The sequence below is a fragment of the Mytilus californianus genome, unplaced genomic scaffold, assembly GCF_021869535.1.
Source record: "Mytilus californianus isolate M0D057914Y unplaced genomic scaffold, xbMytCali1.0.p SCAF_15, whole genome shotgun sequence".
Classification (NCBI taxonomy): domain Eukaryota; kingdom Metazoa; phylum Mollusca; class Bivalvia; order Mytilida; family Mytilidae; genus Mytilus; species Mytilus californianus.
Genome location: NW_026262637.1, coordinates 26,888,776 through 26,908,200, shown reverse-complemented (window position 1 = coordinate 26,908,200; position 19,425 = coordinate 26,888,776). Strand labels below are relative to the sequence as shown.

The following is a 19,425-nucleotide window of genomic DNA, read 5'->3' as shown; positions in this document are numbered from 1 at the left end:
TTGATTTTCATATTTTAGTAAAATCTTTGAAAAGTGTCTATGACAATTTACAGTAATTCAACTTCCATTTCATGAAATATCTTACTTACTTTTAGAATACCTGAAATGTTGTAGTTTGTTTTTAAAGACTATAATGAAATCTAGATAAAGCACTTTTGCTGTTATTTGTTGGTTTAGAGTATTTAAAGGGTCCACATTTGACAATTCGGAAATGTGTATGCAAAGTAATATTTCGAGTTCAGAAAAAGCGCTTTGGACGCATGAAATGTATAAAGTGTTGTTTTTATTTTTTGCAATTTGCAATTTAAAATGTAAATTAAATAAAATAATTTGCAAATTTTCTATTCTGATCATCTCTTATGGGCATGTTTCAAAAATACTCTGTTGGTTTAAATATATTTTACCAAATATCATTCAATGCACAACAGAAACATCTAAAACTTGAAGATTAAACTATCAAAAAATCAAGTGTCGTTAAGTGTATTTTTAAATTTTCAGAAAAAGTCCTTTTGAAATCAAAGGCGGATAATTATACTGAATTTGCTAGGACAATTTGTGTTTTGTGGATTTTCAAGAAAAGAATGCCCGTGACCCCCTATTTTTATTTGAACTTTCAAACAGACAAAATAATTCAGGTACCCTTTTTTACTTAGGATATGACTGTTTTATGGGTGCCGCTTTGTCCTAAAGATTGCTATGTTCTCTCCTTCCAGGTTCTTAAAAATGTTCTATCTAACCTAATTGTAGCTATCTTATTAAGTAGGTTCCTGTAGACTGAGCAAAGTGGTAAAGGAATGTTTTGTGCGCACTTCTAGTCCACCATATTTTGTGCCTGTACCAAGTCGGGCTAACTGGACGTGTGTTGTTTGTTGTTGTTTGTCTTTGTTTGTTTGTCTGTTATTTGTTTTTTCGGAGAAGTCGGGTGCTGGTTGTTGATGTGGTCTGGTGTGCTGTCCAGTAATTTTGGTAATTCCTTTTTACCTTTTTTATGTATTTTTGGTCGGATAGACACCGTAAAATAGTGCAATTATTTTCCAATTGTTCAATGGTAGATCTCAATTGTGTACTTAATACCCACCTCTGATACTAATGTTGACGTAAAGATAGATGTATCGTATACCCAGCTGTCACATTTCTTTGTTATATTTCCTGTATTGTTTACAACTATTGAACATTCCTCATCTAATAGCTTTGATAAAGACTTGTTGGTGTATACATCATGACTCTTATAAGAATCGTTTGCCAGGCCTGGAATCTTACATCTGATGAGAAATGAAATAATTAAATGATACCACTGCGATATATCCTTCTACGCCAATCGGCCAATCAAACTTTTATTGTTAATGTAAAGCAAAATATTGTCCTATGAAATATTGTCCCCAAAGACAATATTTCATTACTTTGTATCATGAAAGTTTGTCCCTATCTATGAAATAATGTCCAGAGAAGGACCAATTTCCATATGAAATTTTGACCATATACAGACAATATTTCATAGATATGAATAGTATGATTTTTTATCTTGTTAAAGGGAGGTTATCCAAGGTTGTATATTGAGACACTATTTCATAAATGGATTATTATGAAATTTTGTCTGATGAAAGGGAGGTTATAGACATTTAATATTTTAGATAATGATATCATTAAAGTGTTTTATTTGATTGATAATAACAAACAAACCTGCTTAATTAATGTATGCAGCAGTTTATGGTTATACATGCATACTTTTCATGAAATTTTTTTTTTAAATATACAGAAACACTTACAATTTCATGGCAGAGGAATCCTCAGGGAAGACATAATAAGATTAAGAAATATTGTTATGGACAGTATTTTATAGTGAAATATTGTCCAAAAGGAGGTGACAAAATTTCATGGACAAGGACATTATTTCATAATGAAATATTGTACTGGACAGTATTGCATGATGAAATAGTGTCCGCGGACAATATTTTATATGAAATTTTGTTCGACGGACAATATTTCATGGGGGACATTATTTTATGTTACATTAACATTGATACTTCATTCGCATTATTTAAAAGACTTTAAGTGATAATATTCTTTCATAGAGATGGCTTAGTCTAATATTTCGTAAAATCAGTAAATATTTTGATGAACTTGTTTCTGTAAAATAATTGAAATATCAATATTTAAGTGCTAAATAGTTGTCACGTAATGTGTTTTTTTAACAGAGATTTATGAGGGTCTGGATAGGGGGTCTTCATGTCTGTATTCTTTAATTTTTTGTACCGTTTTCTCTTTTCTTTGATTTTTTGTCCATTATTCTTTTTTCTTTACATTTTATACACCATTATTCTCTCTTCTTTGTTGTTTGGCATGTTTTTCTGTATTCTTTATTGTGTACTTTTGGATCCTTATTCTCTAAACCCCATTCACACCCTCATTTATGTTTTAAAAACATTTTTAAAATTCGCAAATGATGGTTTATTCGTATTTTCTATATATTTGTCGGCTAGAAAATTAGCATTCAACTCTTAATTTTCATTCTATTTTGAGCGAATGATCCATTATTTTTCTTTATATTGCACCATAAATAATAGTTTCGTAAGCGGCCTTTCATATTTCAGATATTTTTACAAAGTTATTCTTGAGTTATGCCGCTTTGTTTTTCATCAAGGAAGATGCTATAGGGAAAACGGTACTATTTATTCTGCCATAGGCGACAATACTAACATTTTCTAAATTTACCACTTTTTATAATAAAAACCCCGATAAAACAGTTATGTGTGGTGTTTGTATTTTATTATTCTGTTTTGAAAATTGAAGCCAAATAGTATCATGACCAACTTCCAATGGAGCTTGTTAATGTTATCCATGCCCACCGTCATTTTACACCAAATTTATGAAATTTTTGAAGTCTTTTCGAATAATTCTCTAGAAAATATTTCAATAGGTTTCAAAATTTATATTGTAAATATACACACTGCAGTTATTCATAGATAAATAAAAAAATATATTGTACCCTAACATCCAATCACAGCGCTCCTAAGTTGACTTCCTTCACCTGCCTTGGGTACACAAAAGACCAACCTAATGCTGGGAAAATGTAATAGTACCGTTTTCCCTATACTGTGACATAAAGATATAAAGAATTCTTTTGACACCATTAATGCAATACTGGGTTATTGTGAAAACCTTGGCTATAATAAATACTTGTATGTTCCCATTACTTAAAGAAACATGGATCAATTAATGTCCCCACCCCTACATGCTGGTTTACCTCTTTCTCTACTTCTTTCAGATAAGGCTTAATAAACAACCTGTATCCAATCATATCTTATCTTATTTAAAAAGAATAATAAACAGTTCCATTTAAACAGATAAAAATAACAGTTCCATTCAATTTGTATTCATTTCATCCAAAATTTACAACATAAGCACAAACTCAAGATTTTTCATACTAATCTCCATTCCATGCTTTAGTATATGCCATATTGTGGTTCAAAATTTCAGAGCTTGTTATAAAATCCATTATTCTGTCTTGAGATGATGAGAACAAAGATATTAGACACTTTCAACATTAAATATGCAAAATACTCAGCTGTAAAGTTGCCTTTGTTGCCTGTATTAATCTATGAAAAAGCTGAATTATGTCCCTTGGGAGTATTAATTTCCAACAAAAGTCCTTTCAAACAGTAGAAAATGAAAAATTATATATGCCTGATATATTAAAAGATAGAAACTACAAAATGAAGCACTATTGAAATATTTGCTGCATGAATTGCCAAGAATATGACCAATTCTTTACACAGGAGAGTATAAATTCTATCTAAATTTAGCCTCAAGTGGGCCTCTTTTTTTCTTAGATGGACAATTTTAACACTGAAAATGCTTCTTGTATGACCAAATGTTGCCTTACTCCATAAACAGTACAAACTTAACCAGACAATTTCCCATTTGAATAGATTATGTCTACAGAAATACCCAAGTGATACATTTAGGGAATTACACAGCAAAAAAGGCAAATATTTCAGTTAAAAATATTTGTCGCGACTTGAATTCTGGTGTTTCCAATTGAATTAATCATTGCGAAAGGTGAAAACAAATACAAAAGAACTATAGTTTGCTGCATTTTATACAATATAGTTAATATTGAAATCCTAGAATAAAGTTTTATATCAGTACCCATCAATTTGACTTATTATGATGACTCAGCACTTTTCTCAACACAGTATTGTTCTCAGTGAAAAAATTCTATTCTTTGTGATAAAAATCAAATGTACTAACCAAAAGCTTCAAAATAGTATACTTTAACTGAAGTCGGATTGATTTTGATTTCCCTTGCTATCTTCAGTATAGGGAAAACGGTACTATTTATTCTGCCATAGGCGACAATACTAACATTTTCTAAATTTACCACTTTTTATAATAAAAACCCCGATAAAACAGTTATGTGTGGTGTTAGTATTTTATTATTCTGTTTTGAAAATTGAAGCCAAATAGTATCATGACCAACTTCCAATGGAGCTTGTTAATGTTATCCATGCCCACCGTCATTTTACACCAAATTTATGAAATTTTTGAAGTCTTTTCGAATAATTCTCTAGAAAATATTTCAATAGGTTTCAAAATTTATATTGTAAATATACACACTGCAGTTATTCATAGATAAATAAAAAAATATATTGTACCCTAACATCCAATCACAGCGCTCCTAAGCTGACTTCCTTCACCTGCCTTGGGTACACAAAAGACCAACCTAATGCTGGGAAAATGTAATAGTACCGTTTTCCCTATAATGACAGTTAAATGTTGTTATGATTAATAATTACAGATAGATATTTTTGCATAATTTTAAAGAGAATGTTTGGTATACTTATAAAAAAGAAAACATGCATGTATCTCCATTACGTAATAGTATCAAACGATATTTTTAATTCACACCTGTAACATGATTTACAATCAATCATTTTTGTTTTGCATAAATTTAAAATAAATAGAAAACGCTACTAAAGTTTGTTAATTAAAAGATTTGTGTAAATATGAATATACACGTTTATTAATGAAATATTGATATTTTCTTTATATTGGTAATTGATATACAAGTGTAGAGTTTGGCAACTTTTATGTTTTATTTGATCTTATTTTTTGTTAGTTTTGTCCTCCTTTTTAATGAAATACAATTCAGATGTCTGATTTAAAACTGAAATGAAGCTACCCAAAAATCAACCATCGATTGATTATATTTATAAATTTGAGAAGAATTGTAAAATATATATATATATATATATATATATATATATATATATATATATATATATATATATATATATATATAAGTGCCTATAAATAGCAGCACATGACATACAAATCTATGGGAGTGTGGATTAATCAGTACAGAGATTAATTCAATTACACAAATAAAATTATAGATTGCCTAACAATGTAATTTTAACACACTATTTAGTATGTAAATATAAGAAAGTTTAAAATATTTACAAAATGATGAAAATAAACGCAATATTTCGCTAGACTAACTAGCTTTATCAAGCGTGCATCTATCCAGGTGAAATCGGATGTAGATGATAAGAAACTTTTGCAGCTCAATGTATATGTTGCACTTGAATTTAGCTGCCTTGAAAATAATACATAATTTGGATGAAGTTCAAGATTTTTACAAAATTGGTAGTTGAAGTTAGCAACGTCCATTGGCCAATATTACAGGATAAAAAGGACGATGCTGTGTACTAAATTATTCTTTATCTTTCCTGTATCTTTTCTCATCTTTTTCGTTAAGACCATAAGGTTCTAAAGTGTGGAGTTGGTTGATCCAAAAATTTTCTCTTCTCCTTCTCGCCGTGGTGTCCCACTCGGTGTTGACTTCTATGATTTGGAAGGTAACATTATCAAAAGAATGTTTCGTTGAACGAAGATGTCTTGTGAGAGGACAGTTTTTGTTGGTTTTGTACCAGATGAGAAAAGATACAGGAAAGATAAAGAATAATTTAGTACACAGCATCGTCCTTTTTATCCTGTAATATTGGCCAATGGACGTTGCTAACTTCAACTACCAATTTTGTAAAAATCTTGAACTTCATCCAAATTATGTATTATTTTCAAGGCAGCTAAATTCAAGTGCAACATATACATTGAGCTGCAAAAGTTTCTTATCATCTACATCCGATTTCACCTGGATAGATGCACGCTTGATAAAGCTAGTTAGTCTAGCGAAATATTGCGTTTATTTTCATCATTTTGTAAATATTTTAAACTTTCTTATATTTACATACTAAATAGTGTGTTAAAATTACATTGTTAGGCAATCTATATATATATATATATATATATATATATAATCATCCTCAACTACACTCACACAAGTAATGATTAGTTTATAAATTTGCTTACTGTGACAAGTCCTCACTCAATTTCTGCTCCCTTTTTTCCGAGAGAGAGAGAAAAACGAACGAACAAATTATTTCATATATTATAAGTATTACGAACAATGGATCCGGTAAAAGTTTCTGTCAATTTTTTTTAAAACTGTTTGATGTTCCAATGCAAAATTCTTCAAGATGATAATCCTTTTACAGCATAGTATGTTTATTTCAATGGAAACTGTCTAATACATACAAAACAATAGACTTAACATTTTCTATCTAATATATTTTAGCATGGAAGCTTTCCAATCAATACATAAATTAAACTTCAAAGAAAATTGAATATCCATGATCCTGTTCATCTACAATACAGAGTCATAAAACCATGATCATGTGCACCTACTGTACAGAATAATTTATCCCTTAGCTAAACCTGTTCGCCTACAGTGCATACGATCTATACCAATATGATCACGTTAGCATATAAGTAAAGAAGTTCCTGTTCGCGTAAAGAAAAAATAATCTATACCTACAGTATATATGTGATTACTTTAGCATATAGTCAAAAAAAGAATCTATACCTATGATCCTGATGGGCTACAGAACATAAGTTCATTATCGCATATATAGTAAAAAAGTATCTATACCTATGATCATGTTTGCCTACAGTAGAAAAGAATATAAACCAATCATCCTGTTCGCCAACTGTGAAAAAGAATATATAGCCATTCCCGTTTCTCGTTTTTTTTTATAGATTAGACCGTTTTTTTCTTGTTTGAATTGTTATACACTAGTCATTTTAGGGCCCTTTATAGCTTGCTGTTCGGTGTGAGCCAAGGCTCCGTGTTGAAGGCCGTACTTTGACCTATTATTGTTTACTTTTTACACATTGCGACTTTGATGGAGAGTTGTCTCATTGGTACTCATACCACATCTTTTTATTTCTATGAAACTGTCGCCAACAGTAAAAAAGGTATATATACATATGATCCTGTTCGCCTAAAGTAAAAAAAAGTATGGATACCTATGATCCTGTTAACCAACTGTAAAAACGTATATACATGTAATCCTATGAACCTGTTCACCTACAGTAAAACGTATATATAATATATATATATATAATTACTCTAAATATCAGCACAACAATGTTAAATCTGCAAATTTGAGGAAGCAAATTTTGTTCTTCCCTCGCCGGGATTCGAACTCCTGCTATTGGATTATCGTGACAACCCCGCCTGCACTGTTTCCAGCGCTCTAGACCACTCGGCCACCTAGACTGAACTAAAATTTCAGCTTTCGGTGGCCTAGTGTTACCTTTCCTTGTCAGTAGAATCTAGAGTTGTAACACAGTACATGATATATTAGGCATGAAGATGGAATTGATTGCAGATTAGCTAAAGTATCTGTCGTGGAGGATCGTAAGATGCAGTCACCGAAATAATTATTTGATAAGTACGTCTAAACAAATGACAACTCTACTCGTACACACGAGTCTGTTCACCTACAGTAAAATGTATATATACCTATGATCCTGTTCGCCTACAGTAAAAAGTATATATACATATGATCCTGTTCGCCTACAGTAAAAAGTATATATACCTATAATCCTGTTCTCCAACTGTAAAAAGTATATATACACATATGGTCCTGTTCGACTACAGTAGAAAAATATATATATCTATGATCATGTTCGACTACAGTAGAAAAATATATATACCTATGAACCTGTTCGACTACAATAGAAAAGTATAAATATCCATGATCCTGTTCGACTACAGTAAAAAGTATATATACCTATGAACCTGTTCGCCTACAGTAAAAAAAGTATAAATACCTATGATCTTGTTCTCCAACTGTAAACACTGTTATAATAGTCATGATAGCACACCACATTGCTGGTATCACTACCAATAAATATAAACGTTTCTGGTACGTCCCAAAACCACCAAGTAGTTCAATGACATCGTCAAACTTTAACTTTTGTTTCATTGTTCTTCTATGAAATCTGATAGTTTTTGGTGAAGTCTATCTTCGGTAAAGGTTCTCACGTGTAAACCAGTTCCTTTATCACAGTTCCAGATTTGAAGTTATGGCGCATGACACAAATCTTCATTAAGAATGCAAAATTGTCCTTCTTTAAATATTGTTTATTAAGACTGTCTGAAGATGTATACTTAAGGATTTTGACCTGTTTATCTTATCTTTGACCATAAGAGTTTGGTCAATATTATCAGATAGTCTCACAGGAAATACAGAGATAACTCTATCATGTCTAGTATGACCTGCATCTAGATATGGGATATTTCTATTTTTATGAATTTGGAAAGGCTATTAAATTGTTCTCATTAGGTTGATCAATCAACTTTTATTCTACACCTATAAACTTTCGAGGATCCTTCGAATTTACTACACTGGTCATAAAACAATTTTTAAATGCATTCAAAGTCAAGGCAAAGTATGTTAAATGGTTTTATATAATGATTCCACAAAAAAGACAATACTCTTTCGAAAACGGAAATGAAAGTAGAAGAATTTACAAGTCGTTTCAAACTGATGTTACAGATTAAATGTTTTATCAACACTGCAAACAATAGAAGACAATCATGGTGTTTATAGAAGACCATCTGTTTATGATCAGATAAATACTATATTAAATGCTTTCAGGTTTCGATGACCGCGTACCTAGATTACGATGACCTCGCACCTACTTATATACCAGAAACACAGGGGAATATGGCTAAGAGAGGGGGATGGTGTATTGGAATTATTGTGATAATATTAATAGAAATTTGACCATTAAAATGATTCCGTCGAAAGAATACTTATAAATACACCATATTTTCTATGATTACTTCATATTCTGATGGGGTAGATTATTGCAGTATACTAAGATTGTATGTGTCCCTTTAAAACACCAGTTGCCTTCTACATATTTGAAAAGTAAAGTTAAGACACCAATAATTTAGGCATCAACCAGAAACGTGAAAAAATACAAAAAACTACACAATGTCTTAAGTACTCCGGCAAAAAATGTTTGGACTCGATGGTGTTGAATTTCAGTACGGTGAAGGCCAATCTACAGACTTTCAGTTCGGTGAGGGACAATCTACAGACTTTCAGTACTGTGAGGGACAATCTACAGACTTTCAGTACGGTGAGTGACAATCTACAGACTTTCAGTACTGTGAGGGACAATCTACAGACTTTCAGTACTGTGAGGGACAATCTACAGACTTTCAGTACTGTGAGGGACAATCTACAGACTTTCAGTACGGCGAGGGACAATCTACAGACTTTCAGTACGGTGAGTGACAATCTACAGACTTTCAGTACTGTGAGGGACAATCTACAGACTTTCAGTACTGTGAGGGACAATCTACAGACTTTCAGTACTGTGAGGGACAATCTACAGACTTTCAGTACGGTGAGTGACAATCTACAGACTTTCAGTACGGCGAGGGATAATCTACAGACTTTCAGTACGGCGAGGGACAATCTACAGACTTTCAGTACGATGAGGTACAATCTACAGACACAGAAAAGGTAGGATTTCTGATCATTTGTTATTTGTATGAAATTGTAGGAAACAATTAATTCTATTTTCGATTGTAATAGGTACTATTTTCTACGACCGTATAGGTTAAGGGCATACGATACATTTTCGATCCCACGGTGAATTTTTGACGAAAATTTGCATACAAGCTATTTTTTACCTAAGCAGTTCAAATATGTAATAAAAAATAAACCTTCATGTGCTACTTTTAGAGATAAATGGGGTCGAAGTTTTAGATATTTACTCAAAATTTCGGTTGTTTGGACATTAAAGATTTCTATTCTTTGGATAGACATACCTAACTTTTTTGTTTCAAAAGATAAACACAAGCGGATTTTTGTAAAAACATTTGGAAAATCTTCTTTACATAAGTTTGCTCTAAATTTGTATAACAATTCTTTGGAAATAATTAATTTTTATCAAAGTTGCAGAATTTTAGAAAAAAACGTCATTTTTTGCTGTATATTTATCTAATTTAAAAAAAAATCATCGGTGACTTTTTCATAAAGATTGGTACAAATAACCTTTATACGTAATCAAACCTAATGTCATTTTAAAAAAAGAGCGGTCCATGAACTCGTTTTCAAGTTAAATCAGTATGAATGAAAAAAATCAGTCGAAAAATGCATCTTTTTTCGATATGTCACAGTTTGACGTCGCGAAAAATAACATTTTACGTTAGAAACGTCATTCCCTCCCCCGTAACTGTATTGTATTTATGGAGAAATAAGTAAAATACACGGCATTATATGATGAAATTCAAAGAGTGAACCTTTTATCGAATTTGTTTAATTTCTCCTTGAATTGTGCACTTTGAATCGAAAGAAAGAGATATATACACGGAGATTGCAAGATTGGTCACGTTTCGTACCTCAATTTTGACATTTCTATGCATGGAACAATGCTCAAGGGACGACCATTTGATTTTCTTAGGGGACAGGAGGATTTTGAAGATGAAAATAAAAAAACTTATCAATCAATATAGCCGCAATGCAAATTAGCAAAGTACTCAAAATTATGCCATATGATTCGTCTACTCCCTCAATTGTCACATTTTCTGTCATCTGAAGTCATTACAAAATAAAATTTTAGACGGTATTATGAATGCTTAACAATATTGTAAATACATTCTTGGGGAATCGTAATCTTATATAGACAATAACTGTTTAGTGTCTTTAACTATCAGCTGTATTTGTACAAGGCTAAGAAACAGGTGTAATGCGAGCTTCAGCGAGCTATTACTCCTGTTTCGAGCCGAGTACAAATACAGCTGATATTTAAAGACACTAAACAGTTATTGTCTTTATCCTGCAATTAATTTTGTACATTTTTTTCCATCCCAATCGTTGAATAAGTTTTTGAAAGAAATCGACATGACTAAAACGCGGACCGCAATGAGGACCCCAAATTGAACTGTGACGTAAACAGTAATTTAACATAACCGTTCGCTCGCGGCAACAGAAGCAGGATACCAGGAGACTATATACGTTGAGTATACGTATATCGCTTCGTGTTATCTGTACACCTGTATTAGTATAGTAGAAAGGTCGATTGCAGGATAAAACCAAGTTCAGCTGATGTAGACCAATTTCATCACCCCCCAAAAAAATCCAAAAATACATAACCCTCGAAATCCTAACTATTTAACCTTACATATATAGGTTAATAAGACATAAGTAAGCATAACAAAGACGTCGACATAACTTTGAGGGCAAATCCCGCATTTACTATACTATATATAATATACTATTACAGTACTATGCAGTCGCCTTCACGTATTAATATATACTGACAAATATCATAATGTTATTAATAACAGAATTAATTGCAAGTGTTATGAAGTATTTGTATTCCACTACTAATTATTTCATTAGATAATGAGTGCAACTAGATGTACTAATTACATTTTGAGAACACAAATGTTTTTTTTATTACCTACTTCGAAAAAATCCCCATGATAATTAACCTTTACACGACAGGTATATTTTAAAATAACATACATTATTTTCAGTTTCTTTCGACGAAAAGATCCGTGTTGCTTTTCATAAATGTGTGCTTTTAAAACGAAACAAAAACGGTCGATAACAACATTTTCAAAACCGGGTCCTTCTATTTTTACACGCCCAATTTCTTTCGTTCTATGCATAGAAAGAAATACAACTATTGAGGTCCGAAAAGTGACGAATCTTGTAATCCCAATGTATATGTCTTTCTTTTCGTACGCTTCTTTCTATATAATGTGCACAATTTATTATTTTACAAATTCAAGGTAAAGTTGTTCACTCTTTTCATCATTTGGCATTTCTTTTTTTTTACTGATTTCTCAATCAATCTAGAACGGGTGTAGAAAATATTCAATCTCACAATCGAAAATAGTAATGCGTGTATTTATATTCTATAATGTCATACAAATAATAAATAAATAAACAGAAATCCTACCTCTTCTCTGTCTGTAGGGTCCGTCACCTCACTGGATATTAGATACTATCGAGTCCAAACATTTTTTGCCGGGGCAGGAGTAATAGCTCGCTGATTTTTTCGGGGCACTTTGACACAGTGAACCAGGATAAAGATAAAAGAGGTTAATGAAAAGCTACAATCAACATCGCGGGGAAAACTTCATGATTTAGACGAAGCGTTAAATGATAGTGTCATAATACATTAGAAGGAATATATGAACTTTGCTTACAGATGCAGCTGAACAGATATTTGGCATAAACACGGTCAAGAAGAGAAAGAGAGAAAGAATATGATATAACATGATTTATAACATACTTAGTGGTAAATACAAGTAAATTGTATGTTAGGTACAATCAATGGCAATCGTGCTGGAGAATCAGTCACGGTTGCAAAGGCTTTATCAAACCCCTGATATATGACGTCACGTAATCTATATCTGTCACGGTTGCAAAGCAATCGGCAATCCTCGGGTGACTCCGCTACTCTCCTTCTATGAGGTACGGAATCGGCCGAGTTATGACGAATGGGTTGCAAAGGTTTTATCAAACCCCTAATATGTATAACGTCATCTCTCGTGAAAAACATCTTGATTAGTTGTACTTGAGGTAAATGTATATAATATTATGTATATGATATCGCTTTTTCAATATCATACACCGTATCAGCTCTTAACCAATATGATCCCTCGAGAAGAGAGCTCTTGGGATTATATTGGTGTCTCGGGTTGATACGGGTGCGATATTGAAAAAGCCATATCATATTCCGAGAATCTCTATCTATCCTAAACTTAATTCTATTGACAGCGAAGTCGCGCAGCCCCTATTTTCACAAGAATCAAATGCACCCATTAGGTCGGTAGCTCGATTTGGGTGTATCAAATTTACATATATATTATGATTATGGGGCAATTTATTCCCCAATGCATTATGGTTAATTGCAAAATGATAGATTTCAATAATTTAGGAGGGGAGTCTACATTATGTTTTGTATACATGATAAATGCAGGATATCAAATTACATTTACATAAAACATGTAAAAAATAATACTAGTGCAATATACAAGATTCATCAACTCGGATATATAGAGTTTATGATTCAGCATAAATTAATTCGGTTATTAGTGTGAGCAAACATTTATTACAATGCAGAAAAGGTGACTACGTGCATTTGATTATCTATTCACTTTGCATTAATATATCTTAATCGTTTATCTGGTTATATGTGTTGTTATTTGTAATAGATTGTGTCAATTACTGCCAATAACGTGTGTGTGGTCATTGCACATCAATAATAACAAATAAAGTTCCAGAAATGAATCTCGAAACTAAAGGACGACAAATCGACTGGCTATTTTAAAAGGAATGCAATTTTAAAATACAAAAAATTCTATGACGAAGAGTCAGGAGTCGTTGAAGATCTGGAATACCCTTGAATTCCTTATAGTATTTCTAACATTTAACGCAACAAAAGGTATCAAAGGTTTTTAAAGGATAGAACGCAGAAATTATCAATAAAATCCATCTAACAGATTACATTTTTTTCTAATTTCAACACACCTTTTAGGGGACGACCATTTGATTTCTGGAGGGGGATGATTTTGAAAATGAATATCCTGGCCTGGTAAAAACAGAAAATTATTCTGGCCTGTAATAAGACAGGACACAAAATGCAGGAATCAATCTAATACAAAAGTGCAAATAAATTTTAGCGAGAAAAAAGCTAGCAACAGATGAAAACGAATAGTAATATCCGAAAAAAATGCACCACTTCCGGTTTACTTTTCAAGGTCAATGATGATCACTTAATTGGGTAAAATTTAGAAAAACAAGGTTGGGATGTCTGTTTCTTTTTACTTTTTTCCGCATTTAAGACCGTTTTGTCTTGGTGATGTCAAATCAAAGAATATTTATAGCTGATATGATATATTTTCCCAGGTAAAGCAAATGAGAATTAGAAAGTGTACATGTGTATCCAATGTAAATTTATTGTATTATGCTATGAGAGTGCACATATAATGATTGTTTTTTAATTTACTTTAAATTTAAATGGACGATAAGGAGCTTCGTAGCGCAACCTTTATTAAAAAGATTAGAATGAGAGTAACCATAACCCTCGAAATCCTAACTATTTAACCGTACATATATAGGTTAGTAAGAACTTAGCATATCAAAGACGTCGACAACGCTTTGAGGGCAAATCGCGCATTTACTATACTATTTATAATATACAATTACAGTACAGTTGCCATAACGTATTAATATATACTGAAAATTATCATAATGTTATTAATAAAAGATTAGAATGAGAGTTACTGAGAATTTAACTCCGTTCGGAAACCGGAGAGCCTGATTCTTATTAGAAAATCACATTGTCGCCTCCGGGACTCGAACCCGTCGGGTTCTCTATGTTACATGTCAGCGCTCTACCCGACTGAGCTAATATAAAGAAGTACTTCCCTAGCTCAACCGCTTACGGCTATCTAAGTGTCTAGCAATTACTCGAGGGAAGCAATCCCGTCACACTTCCCCCACCTCAAGAGTCATCATACCATTATAACTCTCACAAAACATTTACTGGCTAGATATCCTCTATAACCACCGTTGAGTTTGTTTTGTTTTTGTTTGGGTTTTTCGCGCTACTCAAGTTTAAGTTAACTGTGTACAAGGTTTTGTGGACTATTGTTTGTCAGTTCGTCTTTTTTTCTTTTCTTTTTTTTTTTTCGTGGTGTTGACTTATTCGTCGCTCCTGAGATAGTAGTTATCCCCCTTTTTCTTTTACACCTACACGCTACACTGTATTGCTTACATGTTTTTCATGATTCAATATGATTGAAAGGTAGATCCTATGTCCAAGCTTCTGTCAGCGAAGTTTGGAAACAGAATATGTATTTATACCGATGGCGCATCGTATGTAATTTCTTCCAGCACATTGTTAGTGTCAATTAAGAGTATTGTTGATTTTTAATGTAACATTGCTCTATTTAAATTGATTTATGAGATTTAATATTTAGTCATTTTCTTACGTTTTGTTTTTACTTCCGTTATGGTTAATAAGTACAGAATAGACCGCTTGTATTCCTTCAAGCGATTTGCAATTATGAGATTTTTTTATAAATTGATCACTTCACAACTGTCACTGCATACGAATAAAAATAATAATTTATATGTAATAATCATCCACATAAGAGCTATACATTAAATAGAATCGGGACAACTAAATAATCACTTTTAACTGTTATACTTGTACTTAAATATTCACATAAACATATCTTTTATATTTTATGCCTTTGGGCAATTTTTTAACATATTCAAAATGCAGGCTTTCAATTATTAGACGTTTATTGAATATTTTAAATAATTCGTTTTTTTATACTAATCATATTTCATGTCAAACGAATTTTGAATACTAACACATACTATACAAGAAGAAGTTTAGATTCACTGTATAACAAGTTCTTAATAACATGCAGATCACGCAATGCAAAAAGCGTTAGTATAGCTCTCATCAATTAAAACTAAGTCTATACCAATGCAGGTGACCTAGCGGCCTAGTTAAAGCCCTCATCAGAGCTCATTGCGTACATATATGCCGACTTTAAATGAATGCTTACTTACATTGTACTTATTTACCAATCTTCTTTCACTTTAAATGTCAATTTTGAATATTTAACTGAAAAATTTGGTAAATGTTAGAAAAAAAGGAGGTTGCAACTCCCTCAGTCAAAGTTGATCATAAGTAGTTTAAACTTTTCTCTTAGACCTTTTATGATTATACATGTATATAGTCCCTTATACACCTTTCGTGCCCAAAAATATTTGATCTGAACTTTCCGGTTGACGGTAAATCAAGACATGTACATCAACGTTTAGCCTTAATGGCAAAACGTGACACCATTGGTTATAGTAATTACTTGAGTGTACATGCAACTATTTATTTTCACACATTGTTTACATAATCATGTAACTGTATATTTCTTTTTTAAATACACACTGTATCAGTACTTTTGGACCGCATGGGTTGACTGGGGTGTAGACATGTTGGCATGTGGGACATATTTCCTCTCCCGTTTGGCAGTAAAACCCATGATAGAGATGGACGTCCGTTTGGTTGGATGTGCGGGATGTATAAGTACAAAGCCACGTTCGGTCATAATGATAACGTTTAATCCGACGCCAAGCGTAGGGATATTGCAGTCGGACCACTATCCAGAACCAACGTATTCAAGTTATTGATAATGTGTTCTCGTCCTTAATATTCATGACATATTTGCCACTGGACTTAAGCAAATAAAAATCAATCTACCAATCAATCATTAATTTTAAATTGATTGAATATTCAGTCCGGAAATGTAAAGACTCTTGTAGGAAATCCGCAGCGGAGGGGCATAAAGTAACGTACGTCCCAAAATTATTTTCCGTTCTCTAACTTTAGTTTTCCTCAACCATATGTTATGGAACTTATACAAAATGCTTATTACCACAAAACACAGATCAATTTCGAATTTGAGTGGCGTCACTTTAATAGTTCTACAGTTATGCCCCGTTACAAATGAATAAAAATTGCTGAATTTTCCGTTTCCGTTCTCTAATTTTAGTTAGCCTCAACCAAATGTTATGAAACTTGTATACAATGCTTATTACCAAAAATTTTTCTGATCAAGTTCGAATTTAGGTGGCGTCACTTTTACAGTTCTCTAGTTATGTCCCTTTATAACGTTATATGATAGCGGGGGCATTGTACTTGGTACTTGTAGAACAAGAACTACTTACACTTCTGGAGCAAATGAATTCACCCCGGCTTTTGGCGGGGTTCGTGTTGCACGATCGTTAGTTTTCTGTATAGCGTTTCGTAGACAGTCGTTTTATGAAAGAGGCTATATCATATATCTTTATAAAAAAATGTCGAAGTGAAAACTTATAAAGGCGCGATATCTCATCAATCGCCCACTGTAGCTGAATTCATATTTACTCGCTATTTGTTTGATTAAATATTAATTGCGGTCAATATATATATTTTACTAATGTTGCATTTGATTGTATGTAAGTTGTGTGTATGTGTTTATTGTTATTCTTTTTCAGTGGGAGGTGTGCATCGTTAAAGAGAAGATTCTTCGTTAAAGAAAAGATTCTTAATTCACATAAGGGAGCTACCATTTGAATTTTATGGGGGGGGGGGGGGGATGAAAAATTTTGTCCTGCCTTTTTATTTTCCCCTCTATTCGGTCCTGCCTTTTTATTTTTCACTCTATTCGGTCCTGCCTATTTTTTTTAGTTTATCTTGACTTTTTTTTTACATGAATTGTCATCCTGCCTTTTTTTTTTTTGCAAAAAATCTCATCCTGCCTTTTTTTTTACTCAAAACTCCTGTCCTGCCTATTTTTTTCAAATTTCATCCTAGCCCCCCCCCCCATAAAAATCAAATGGTAGCTCCCTAAAACGGACAAGGATAGTAGAATTGTGAAAATAATATGAACTTTTTAATTTGATAGCTTATTTAATATTACTTCCGGTTCGTCATCGTTAACTTTTTGTACATTACTGGAAGACAGAGCAAAATGACAAAAGTTGACGATTTTTTTTTTCACGCGTACCAGTTTTACTCGGAATACTACAAAAAAATACCTCGCAAAAATGCCCATGACAAAATAGTTCAAAAGAACTAGGTTCACCAAATAATTTCTATCATATATTTCTTTAATTTTATTTTTATCATTTTGTACAGTTTACATCATGCATGTCACTCATGTAAATGTAAGAAAAGAGGTTTATACCACAAAAAAGACACCGATGTGTTTCAGTCATCAATCTTAAACTAGAGTATTATTATATTTGTATTTACTAATATAAACAAAATGGGAAATGGGCAGACCGACTACAATGTCACCTTTAGTGGGCAGACCGACTACAATGTCATCTTTAGTGGTTTTTTCATTTGTAAAATCAATTTTATGTTCTTTTTATTAAAATCATTTTTTTCATAAAACACAAAAGAATTCTCTCTCTCTCTCTCTCTCTCTCTCTCTCTCTTACAGAAATGTCGATGTCCTAGTCTTGCCTTTATAAAGTCGTGTTTGGATATTTCTTACCCATCCGTGTGCCCTTGCAACCCATCAGTGCAAGGTTTTTTTTCTCGAAAGCTTCGTGTTAAACTCGTGTAGCAAGTAGGTATATGGAAATAAAAACAACTATTACACCACATTTTTTAGTCAAAGTCATGTATAAGAACAAAGGGAGATGTTGGTATACATGCGCCAATTAGACAACGACACAATAACTTGAAAAAAAAACCAAATACATATAGAGGTCAACTTACATGTCCGAGTTCAACAATAATATGGACAAGTGTCTATACAATATGTCCATGTGGTCAATAATGGCATTCAATAAAGTACTTCCTTGTTTAATAGTGCGGTGACGTAATATGAAAAAGTCGAATATTAAAAGAGTTTAATTTCACTTCATAATACACGGCTAAAAATTTGCACAGTCATAGTAAAATGATTTTACTTGAATTTAAGATTGGTCGTCAAATAGTCGTATGGTGCAGTTTTGTTTATTTTAGCGTTTAGCTAGCAAATTTGACTTCAAATGGCCCGAGAACACAGTTATTTCGTAGTGCATTTCTTTTAGACAATAAATTCAAATTAAAAAAATCGCACCTGCTCTATCTCAAAAAGATTTTGACAGTGTAGTTTACTACTATTGATACAAATAATATCAAAATTATAGAAACTTCTACCAGCTCTAACTCAGAATATTGACAATTCTGTGTTAAGGGGGGCTAAAATTCAGTTTGACAGCTTCAGACATTCTAATTTTTCACCTTTTTTAACTGGACCAAATCACTACTTAACATAAAGATTAAGCACCCAAAATTTTTCAACATGTAATTTCATCCCCTTACTTAATATTTCATGCATAAAATATCAAGAAATAAATTGGGAAAGTGTATAAAAAAAAATGCAAGTTATACACTGTTCACACTAGGGACTATATTCGTCAACGAAAACCAAAGGACGATAACTGTGTCCTTGGACCCGATAGGATAGAAAGACTTGACCAATTTTAA

The 19,425-nt window shown here is 32.3% G+C and overlaps 1 protein-coding gene across 4 annotated transcripts in view; it reads right to left on the bottom strand.

Annotated features, from left to right (window-relative positions):
- LOC127725778 (organic cation transporter protein-like) overlaps positions 1-18,761 on the bottom strand; it is a 28,043-nt gene extending 9,282 nt beyond the window's left edge. For 2 of the 4 annotated variants that reach the window (XM_052233048.1, XM_052233051.1), the window contains exons 1-2: positions 8,179-12,614; positions 1,079-1,262 (exon numbers count right to left, since the gene is read on the bottom strand). In XM_052233048.1, the coding sequence (XP_052089008.1) occupies positions 1,079-1,262; positions 8,179-8,333 (339 nt within the window). In that variant the 5' untranslated portion in view covers positions 8,334-12,614. Of the gene's footprint in view, positions 1-1,078; positions 1,263-8,178; positions 12,615-18,669 lie in introns of those variants that run through there. The other 2 variants (XM_052233049.1, XM_052233050.1) reach the window with 2 other exon arrangements.
- Between the last annotated feature and the right edge of the window lie 664 nt (positions 18,762-19,425).